This window comes from Enoplosus armatus, chromosome 23 (genome assembly GCF_043641665.1).
Source record: "Enoplosus armatus isolate fEnoArm2 chromosome 23, fEnoArm2.hap1, whole genome shotgun sequence".
In the NCBI taxonomy this organism is placed as follows: Eukaryota; Metazoa; Chordata; class Actinopteri; order Centrarchiformes; family Enoplosidae; genus Enoplosus; species Enoplosus armatus.
Genome location: NC_092202.1, coordinates 8,725,391 through 8,736,587, shown reverse-complemented (window position 1 = coordinate 8,736,587; position 11,197 = coordinate 8,725,391). Strand labels below are relative to the sequence as shown.

Here is an 11,197-nt window from a genome sequence, read left to right as displayed (position 1 = left end):
ACATTAGTACTCTATAATGATTTGAGTGGTGAGAGGGTGATGAGGGTGTTAAAGTCTGAGCACCACTGGGTATTCTGTGAATAAAGTAAGTTTAGTGCAATGTAGAATAAGCTGATTTGAGACCCACTTTTCTCCCAGCTTTATTTGACTAATTGGAATGGATAAAGAATTTGATGTTTGATCCAAATGTCCCGAATCATTTTACCATGCATCTAGTCTGCAGCTTGTAAATTCTTCTTTAGAATAAGAAATCACTTTCCCATCATTCTACGCAGACATCCCAAAGACAGTAAATAATGTACTGGTGTTGAGCTCCTCAGAGATGGAAACTATTGAATATGCTACACTGAATATTTGCTTTCATCGTAGCTTTTTCCTTACTTTGCTTTACTCACTATATGCTCCTCCAGCTCCTCAAGTTTGTGGCCCGTGGCTCATTTCTTCTTGTCAGGTTCAGGTTGTGTTCCCATTATCATTTGTTCCTTAAGGTATGCAAGAAACAAATTACAAGGTAGTGCTTTTGCAAATGTCTGCCTTGTTTTTCATTAGTATGGCTAGACTAATACAGGGTTTACTGACCTGGGAACAGCAGGTGTACTCCACCGCGCTGGCACCTTTTGAGCGGCAGCACTTCATTAGTCGAGGCAATTACTTTTGGGCAGTCAGGGTTTCACCTGGGTTTCATGAGTGTGAGTGTGCGTAACGAATTGAGAGTATGGACCTACACCTCATGAACATGTCGCAGTGACCCCTCAGTGGCTGTGAGGGACGGAAAAGTTTTCTTTTTTAGTTTGTAAGAGCATTGAGGAGAAAAGAGTTTATCACGATAAAAATGTACATATATAGTCTACTTTTAGAGTTAACACTGTTATTCAGATCTTAATTAAGCTCTTCCTGGTACTGTCAAATCTAATTTAGTCGTTCAAAATTGTCAAAACTTAAATTGGTATTTCAAAATTTGTCTTTTCATGAATTACAGGAGTGTTAGTGAAATGTATTTTTTAATATGGTAATGATGAATTGCAAAACTTGATGTCATAGCCCTGCTTCAGCTTTGGTCTGAAAAGGGGGGAAAAAAAGTTGTCTCTGACATATTTCCTAATGAACACAGAAATATCATCCAGTGTATGGGTTCCCTGTTTACTTCCTGTCTAACCACCCACCTCATCTACATAATTATATCCTCCCAGTGCACCTTTGGTATTATTCTTTATCACCTAGCATAATAAACCCTTAGCCCCCTTGTTACCAAATTATATAGTTGCTATAAAACCCTACAGTCACTGCACTTAGCTGCTGCCCCCATGTGACACATTCAGTTGTTCATCAACAACATCATCAACATTTTTAACTCGGCTCTCTCTGTCTCACAGTAAATAAACGCACTTCCCACGATCCCATCTGGTCTCTAACCTTTCTAATTGACGCTTCACTTATTAAAAAAAAAATTGTTTTAGGACTAATTAGCCCATGAATAATTTGCGCAAAGTCAACAGGTGACTAAATTTCAAAGTTTACTGTGAGACACCCCGAGAGACAAACTTATACAGTCCGTGGATGCAAAAACAAGGCCAGCGAAATGTAGGACAATGCTCCCTTTCACCCCCCTTGCCTCGCATCAGGTGACTCAGACAAGACTACAAGAAGCAGACATATGTGTTCTGCTACAGGGCTAAGCTTAAGGGAACATGCTGTGTAATGTACACCACCTGTGTGCTTCCTGGTTGCAGTATTACTGTGGCTACAGTCGCCACAGCAGGCTCAGCAGAGGTCATTTGCATACTTTGTGACTCTAGGTAAAAGGGGAGTGTGTGTGTGTGTGTGTGCGTGTTGGGGGGGGATAAAAGCGTGGCATCAGAAGAGCTGGCAGTTAAAACTAGTCATAGCCATCTTAAGGCCCCAAGATGTGCTGATGGGTGAAAACCAAACAGCTTGGAGGTAGGTTGTTTTTGACAGATTGTTTTCTTTAACAGGACACATGTTCTGTAGCCAAGCCTCCTGTGATGCTCTCTTTTTCTTCTTCTGTTGTTGTTGTTATTGTAGCTCTCTTGCAACTCCCGAGGCTAGCTCGGGCTCAGGCCTGGGTATCTATATACTTGTCTCAGTTTTCCTCCGCCTGTCTTGTCTGTAGTGGATCAAATAGAGTGCCCTGAGAACTGCTTATCTTATTTGAAAGCATTTGATAAACTGGCTGCTGGCTGCTTGTTAAAATGGAAATAAAATAGGTGGGAAGGAATTAAAGGATTTCATTGGATACATTTTGTATCACACAATAACAAAGAAAATGTATCAGTTATTGTTGTGTGTTTTGCAGAGTCAGAAGGGGAAAGACAGTGAACTTTAGCCCATGCCGAGCAATATTACAGCCATGCTAATGATTAACACTGAGCCTTGACGGCTGTAACAAGTAGTAGTAAAGAGGTAGTACCACATATGGCGTACCTTTGTACTGCATAGTGTATGTGCAAAATAATTTCTTCTTGAATGACACGTCTTAATGATTTATTAAGTGCTAACATTTATCCCGTCTCTTTTTTATTTATCATTTTCATTTGTTTCTAATGAATGAGTAATTAGCTGCTAAAAGTGATTGACAGGTTGCCCCAGGAAGTACTGTTACCAGAGCTTAGAAATATTGCCTCGCTTAAACTAATTACCTGTAATGACTGACTTTATATCACTGATATCATTTTGACAGCCTCCAATATCACAGCTTAAAGTCTCTGTGATTAAAAGGAGTATTTGGTGTAAAAAGTTTCAATTAAGGGACAGTAGAAATACTTATTTTTATTGTAACAAGTTAAACTTTATCAATGCTAATTCAAGATACTGTTTGCTGTTAAGGTTGATGGTTTGTGTTGCAATATGTGGCATATATAGCATGTACACTCTTACTCAGAGTATACTTGTGCCTTTGACTCACACACAATCAATTTAACAATTGATTTTGTTAAAAAGAAAGAAAGAAAGCTTTTACCTGATTAGTCTACTCATTTGAGGGTCTGTATTAGAATTATATTTTAAACGCAAGTAATTAGTTTAAAGAAAAGCAGCACACACATGAATAAAGATCCTTCACGCAGGTGTGACCAAATTCCACATGTTGAGTTATTTAGTTGTTATCCTCAAAACTAACATCAGTGCAACAAGTGCCAGTGCTGCTGACACCAGCGTGCAGCAGCATAATGTTGCCACATTGTCCTCTCAAGCATGGCATAATTATTCAGCCCAAATAAGTAATTATGGCTCTATGCCCATGTCAGTGTAGTGAGTAAATGAATAGTTGTGTAATATTATTTCTTTTCAATAATGCTGCTTCCAATGTGCTTGTGTTCCTTTGTTGATGCGGACACTGATGAGTTTTGAATCTGCAATAAAAAAAAGTTCAAATCTTTTTAAAATGAATAGAAAAAATAATAAAATGTAATAGTTTTTGGGGGGGAAAGTAGCATTAAAATAAATCTACTTGCCCTCAGGATTAAGATATTTGTTTAAGTGAGGCACAATTGAGAGAAATATTTAATACATTTATGCCTCAAGTGGTTTTTGTAGCATTAAACCTCTTGTGACAAAATATGCTCTTCCATGAGGAGGTTTACCAAAAGAGCAAAGGTCTGGAATTGTTATTTTTTTGTCTGATGTCAGGTCAATATTGGCAAAGTTGCATTTTAAAAGCTTGCATTGCTGCTGTGTAAGGTTGCGGATGTTTGGGATCAGGCTGAGATGTGAGATGAACTTCCTCCAAAACCAAGTACTTTGTTCCAGAAGGACTCTGCACTTCTATTGTCTAAAAGACAATCCAGATCCATCTTTGGGTCAATAAACTCTTCTTCCACTGGCTGAGATTGTGGCTGAAACGTATTAAAAATGTACAGCTGAATCAGACGGAAGGAAGTTGTAGCAGCGCAGCTATAGTTGTGGCAATTAATGAAATAGTAATAGTAATAGAAATGAAAAAGTAATGAAAGCAGTGTGATGATGCATTGGTACCAAACATACAGTCCTCTGTGACCGAGCAAACAGGTAGCTGTAAACTATGAAAGCCAAAGAGTTTTTGATATTGAAAGCATTTTTCAGGGAGTATTCCCTTAGTTGCAGTTGTGTTGTTAAATTATAAATGCAATTGTTGATAAGAGATGAAAATATATTTTTCATATAGTCTTCAGATGTATCAAACATTGCATTTTCACAATATAGTTCAGTGTTTGCTATTTGCATACTTTTCCTACTATATTTATTTCTATAATTTCTCTTGCTACCTCCAACCATCATACTTAGCTCAATATTAAAAGTGACGTGACAGTGAGATGCTGTGCAACAGTTTTCTTAACGTTTGGATGACAGCAACACATTTAAAAAAAGTAATACATATTTTTGAGATACTAAAATTTTACCCAAAACCACAGTTAACATGTTAAGGATCTTTTGTACATTATCATACCCTATAATTTATAATACCTCTGTTTTCTTTCTTTTTTTCTTTTTTTATGACATCAGTTTAGATTATTGTTGTACAATGAAGTAAATCAGGGGTCATGCTGGTGATTAAATTATACAGCTATTAAATCGTGGTCATGCTGGTATTTGAAAAAACAGCAAAAAAAGAAACAACCTCCCACTTGCAAAACAATAACCTGAATATAACACCCAAAATGTTCCTGCTGCAGTGAGGTTGTAGCGGAGCTTATGATAGAGATAGAGTTAGAAAGAGAAAAAGACAGATTGAATGAAGGAGCACAGGGACCATTATACCCTTCTGAGGACTATAGCGGGCCCTTGTAACGGATGTCGCAGGCATTCTCTGCCATCCTCTGCTTGCACGCTGTATGACAAATCTCTGTTTACTCTTTCCATCATTCTAGGGGCTGAAATAATGCACTTTGCTGTCCCTAGTCCCCAAATGCCAGGCATGCATCAGCACTTATATCCTCTCAATACTTTGCTTTCCTTTTTTTGTGTCTCTCTCCCTTTCTCCCTTCTTTGCTCCTTTCATGGGGCTTTCTTTGGAGCTAATGATACCGTGAAATGCTGATGCCAGCGCCTGATGGCCACAGTCTTGTGAAAAATAAGTCTAAAAAGTGGCAAAAAGAACTTATTTCAATTATTCTCTGTGCTCCTAGTCGTAGATTAAAATGATGATCTGGAAAAGACACTTCACACTGTATTTTTTTTTTCTCTGGAGAACTGTGTTCATAGTGTTTTGTAACACTGCGGCTGCAATGCAAATCACAATCATACCCTCTCTTGTTACTTGTTATCGGTTCTTTAGATGTGGAATTGAAAAAGAGTCCTTGAGCTGGGCTTTTCCACAATACTAGCTCTCTCTCACACACACACACACACACATACACACACACAAACGCGCACCATCTTTTACAGACATCTCTTTTCTCAGATACCAACATAGTTCACACACACACACACATTTTTTGAGGTATGGATTGAGTATATTCTTAGAGATGTTGTTTCCCCTTCATGCTTGACGTGATTTCAGAGTGGAGGTGGTAACAGACTGTCCTTCTCTTGCACATTATATGTTTCAAAGGACTCGGCTTGAAAGCTGTGCAAGTGAAAGCAGTGCATACTCAATTATACAAGCATTTGATGGAGTCGAGTGGTCATGCGTATGCTAGGCCTCTATGTAAAGACTCAGGCCATTTTACCCTTGTACAATGCCATAACCACCGCCTCCTTCCGAAGATATACAGAGTAAGCCGTGAACTGAAAGCTGAAGTATATAATGAATAGTGCACTACAAGAAAAACTGCTGTGGAGCAGGTGATGTGAATATAGTGCATTCATCCTACAGCATGGTAAATATCAAACATATGGAATGCTTTCGACAGCGTTATTCAACGCAGTTGGCCGATGGAGCAGTACAAATTGGTATTGCCAGCAAAACAAAACATTTTTCAGGAGAGTGTATGCTTAGCCAGTTACCATCTCACCAATATTCTGTAGTAGATTATTGAACGGCCTTGGGTGCTCTAATTCTTTAGTCCATTAGAGCGCTTATTTGGACATTTGGAAGTGAGGGAGCCTCAACTTTCCCATGACAGTAAATAAAACATCCATGAAGTAGCAGTAAATAATGTACACACACAGAGGGAAGACGGAACCTGTACAGAAAGAGGAAATGGAGCGTTAAATGGTGGCACATTTGTCAGGACTACCCTTGGGCTAAATAGCCCATCCCCACCTGCCACACCTTGTACTCATACTCTAATCTTCGAAGTCTCCACAGAACATCAGTGGAAGTGCTCTGCAGCATGTTTTAAACACGGCTAGGTAACACACCTTGGCCAGTGAACATTAACAAATGATAACTTTATTCTTTGAATGTTTTTGAGCATTTAAAAGCCCTCCTTGCCCTCACATGTGATGTCATATGAGTGATCCTAACCATGGGTGAAATCTTCTCTTCACCCACCTTCCTTTCAGAGGACACTGATTCCCAGACATCCCAGTCATTACTGGAACACATTTTAAATGGAAATTGCAAATTTGTAAAACTCTCTTGTGTAATTCGACTTAAAAACAACATATTCCTGTAGTAATGAATTGGACTCATAGGTGACCAATGAATTAACTGTAGTAAAAGAGAGACTGTCAGTTGTGGAGTTTTTAATAAAGGTCATACCTGATCTCTTTGTTTATTATCTGTTTAATCAGTGTTCAGTGACTAGTAAAACCTGAAATAATTCCTTTATAGCTATCTTTGGTCCACATGAAGAGTGAGGCAGTTGTCCATGTAGTTTTGGCTTGTATTTTACTGTGGTCACCAAAAAAAAGACTGATTAATTGACAGATAATTTGTAGCACAGCGTTGGTTAATGGGACAAAGAGCACAATTTCCATTGCCTCATCCCTCTTTAAGAGCAAAAGAAAAGAAATTTTGGTTTTGACCTAATATATGCAGTGCATTAAGTAAAACAACCATATGGTATTTAATAAAGATTCTGTAGATCCAAACTGTGTAACCTCCACGTGCTGAGACATTGCCCCATCCTGAGATTTGCTGAGTGTAGGTGATAATAATTCTTAGAACAGGTGCTGCACCATAAGCCCCAAGGCCTGGGGAAGTGAATGATTAGTGGCACTCCCCCAAGATGCATTGCTCCTCTGTATTAAAACCAAACTCTGCCTTTTATTCCCTCCAGGGTTTATTAAGTGGGCCAGTTGCCATAGCTACGCTTTGGCAGGATATTGCCAGGATAAGCCGTAATGGGTCTCCTGACGCAGTTCACTCTGCTCCTGTGGAAGAACTTCACTCTCCGGAAGAGACAAAAGGTACACTTGTGCTCACCAGCCCCCTTTGCAAATCAACGTATATCTGCTAAAATTGGTCAGCAATGGAGGGAAAATGAGGATATGGTCCCAGGGTTGTGTTATCAAGGGCAAGTAAGTTATTCATGGGAGGGAAGGGTAATAGGGGGGATTTACTACGAAAATTGTCTCCTATAGAAGTAAGCTGCCTTTAACTCTCCCACTAGAGAACAAGAACAATCTTACCTTAATGCAGACCAATTCAAAGTGTCACCTTCAATTTTTGGAGATCTATCTCTTGTGCACATTATGTCACATTGGCTGTATTTTAGGTCTAACAAAGCCAGTCTTTGGCCTAATAGAACGGGATAGGGAGTGACAAATGTTAAATGCTTTGTTTGAAGGGCAAGTACTCTTTCTGGCTCTTCTTACAAACTCACTGTCACAGCCTGTCCTCTGCAATATTCTCCAAAATTTTGGTTTCTTTGCAGTTTACAAAAATGTTACCAGACAATTAAAGGCAATTGATTTTTACTGTTCTACTTCAACTGACATTTCAGAACTGCTGTCAGTGTCACATACTAACACTAAACTTTTTACAGTGCACATAAATGATCTCTGCCGCTTCATCTTCAGCTGAAATTTTAACTTCTTTTCATTCACTTTTGTTCACTAAAAGATAAACTTGCAAAATTGTTTAGTCTAACAAAATGCAAATATTTTCTGAATATAAATGATGCAGTTAAATCTCCAAACTATGTTAATTTAAATATATATTTTTAGACATTCATATTTGCATTACCTTTATACAAATGCAAACCTCATTGAGTTAGGAAACTTTTAATATGATGTCTCTTAGACATTGTCCCTTTGCCCTGGCCAGTTCCCTTGACCCCAGTCATTACTTACTCATTCTCGTAACAGACAATAGCCTACACATGATCAGCCAATGATATAAGGTGGATATTATTGCCTCTGATGTCACCCACATTGGCCAGGAGGTCACATGCTGCAGGAAGATAACAGCTAGACCATGTGTCGTAACTGCATTTCAAGGGTCAGGACAAGTTGTCATGGAATCTAGTTAGCCTTATGAGTCATTTTCGAGGCAGATATAGCTGTTACAAAGAGCTGCAGTGTGTTCTTTGATTTATACCCTTGCAGTGATAGGAGTCACATCCTCCCACCAGTTTTGTTAGGGGTTCAAGCACAGCAGTGTGCCTGTTGCCAAAGTAGAACAAAAGACATCTTCTCAAAGAAATGAGCTTTCATCAAAGTTCTAACTTTCTTGGAATAACTCAAGGCAAAGTAATTTGCAATTGTACAACTTTGTATCTGGGAAACATTCCCCTTGTTAATTTTATCAACCAGCAGAAGGAAGAAGAGGGTGGTATTCTTTTGTATCAGGAAAAAAAGATATGCTTCTACTTTTTCCCTGGAATATGTAAGGGGACAGTGGTGGTTTTGTGCATGGAATGTAGAATATTTGGCCAATGTCAACATGAAATATTGTCATTAGACAAAACCAGTGGGAGTTAGCAAGGACAATGGTGCTTCTGGAGGGCTTGTGGAGGTTAATGACCAATTATATGAATGCCTCACCAAGCATTTTAAGATTTTATAACAGGCATGAAACTGATTTTATGGTCCAGTATTTCACATAATTTCATAGGAGGAGATTATCTATTCTGAAAGACGCTGGTGTCCGATGGCAAATGCCTGGGGAGCCAGACATTGAGAAAGTCCCCCTGATCTCTGTGTTCCCTCTCCATGCCTTTTCTTTGGAATACATTATGATAATTCACCCTCTCAGCAGAACTACATCCTCCCTGACGCACAGACTGGAGGGAATTAAAGGACAGAATTAGAAATTCTATCTGGTTTCTTTGAAATATATGTAATATGATTTTCTGCAATTTTCTCATCTGTAATTCATTGACAAAACTATAGAACTGAAGATTCTCTATATGCCTTCAATCCCCACCCCTCATCCCTATTCTACTGCAGAAACCTTACTTTAATTCTTAAGGTTCCCATGGTGCTGTGGCATAACAAGCAATATGTGATATTGTATTTTCCTCTCCTCTGCCTGCCCTCCACTTTAATTGTGAAGACAACAACGTCAGTATAGATGTCTCCTCTTATTATTTGTACTAATGTGCGTCATAATATACAGTGTCTGAACATGTTAGTGAAGCAGGAGCAGGGGATCTGCTGACTGGAGCCTTCCAGCTGATTCTTTTTAAGCAGGTCACTCCACCAGAGATGTTGGGAGGGATGAGTGTGCCGGCAGACCAGGTCAGCTGAGGTTAGAGGAGAGTTCTCGGTGGGTGAGTGCAGGGCTGGTACCAGTGGGGTTGTTGAGCGATGGCGTGCCAAGGGACGCGTAAAAGCCTAGATGGCAGAAGGTGTGGGGTTGAAGAGTCAAGGAAGGATGAGCTGCAGCATTGTAATATCTCATTGGAAGTAATGCGCTGGTAGATATTACTTCCTACCGAAAACACTTCAGCGCAAGGATGAATTGCCTTTATGAAGTGAAATCTACTGTTATACAAATGTTACTTGGCCTTCAGCTTTCAATGGTGCACGTTACCTTGACTTATGTATAAAACAACTGCACTGCTTTGCTGTTTCCACAGTGACAGCAGTGGTGAAAATAAGCATGCCGGTGTGTTTGGTAAATGTGAAAGCTTGAACCTGTAATAACCCAAGGTGGATCAGATATTTATGTAAAACCTCCAAACTCTAAGGTCTTGGTACTTTGTCTCTAGAATATTCCCTGAGGCAGACTGAGGGGAAAAATATGAGAAAAAATCTAGTGAACAAGTAAAGCCTTGAGGTCATCCATTTTTGCTTTGTTGGTTTCTCTCTTCACCTACTCCCTGAGGTTGAAATAAAAGCCTGGCGTGTCACATGGGGGCGATACCTGCTGGCAGGTATTGAAGTGGTTGTATTAGAGCAAGGAAGTGGTTGGTGCTCTTCATCCAGAAGAGGATTAAATGTGGCGAGGAGATGATAAGAAAAGTGTGATAGCTTTGGCTTGGGGAGTCACAAGCAGAGGTTGCTCTCTCAATCCTGTAAGTGCTTCGAGTTAAAGCAAGACTAACAGCAAAACATGTGGACTGTGGCATGTGCAGCTACATTATAAACACAGCCTCATGAGGTCATTTTAGTCAATTATTAACTCAACAGCAGAAACACAACAGTTTCTCTTTGCCTTTTTATTAATATTAATATTTATTAATAGTCCACTCGCCTTCACATCCACCTCATATCTTTGGAGAGATTTGATTTGGCTTTTGAGTGATGTCACACAAGTTATGAGAAAACAACGCAAATGATGCGAGCCACAATATGTTCCACAGCTGTATTTCATAAACAAATTATGAAAATAAGACCACTTTATCCTTTGTGCAGGTGCGGCTGGTCGTTGAAGTGCTGTGGCCTCTGTTTCTCTTCTTCATACTGGTGTGGGTGCGGTCCACCAATAAGCCACTTTACAAAGGCCAATGTAAGTACAAGCAATGTTAAACTCTATTTTGCGAGTTATTTAAACCTGCAGAACAACTGCTCAGGTTTTAATATGTGTTTCCATAATAACTGATAACTCAAAGCTCAAAGGGAAATATAATGATCTCGCAAGAACATACGAATACTAACCTCTGTTGTGACATTACTGCATCTATATTTCCAAACAACAATGTGCCATGCAGCTTGGTAGATTCATACTCTATTCCTTTAGGCCACTACCCAAATAAAGCCATGCCATCAGCTGGCGTGCTGCCCTGGCTTCAAGGTATGATGTGTAACATCGACAATCCCTGTTTTAACTATCCAACACCGGGGGAGACACCAGGCCAAGTCAACAACTTCAACAACTCCATGTATGTACTGGGATGTTTCCTTTTCTGTCTTCTTTGTGGTTGATGAT

General features: G+C 39.4%; 1 protein-coding gene across 1 annotated transcript in view; it reads left to right on the top strand.

The window, feature by feature from the left end:
- The first annotated feature begins 7,224 nt into the window (after window positions 1–7,224).
- The window catches only part of LOC139305672 (phospholipid-transporting ATPase ABCA1-like), a 125,633-nt gene continuing 121,660 nt past the window's right edge, over window positions 7,225–11,197 (top strand). The window contains exons 1-3 of the mRNA XM_070929595.1: window positions 7,225–7,290; window positions 10,684–10,777; window positions 11,009–11,150. Coding sequence (XP_070785696.1) covers window positions 7,225–7,290; window positions 10,684–10,777; window positions 11,009–11,150 — 302 coding nt within the window. The remainder of the gene's footprint in view (window positions 7,291–10,683; window positions 10,778–11,008; window positions 11,151–11,197) is intronic.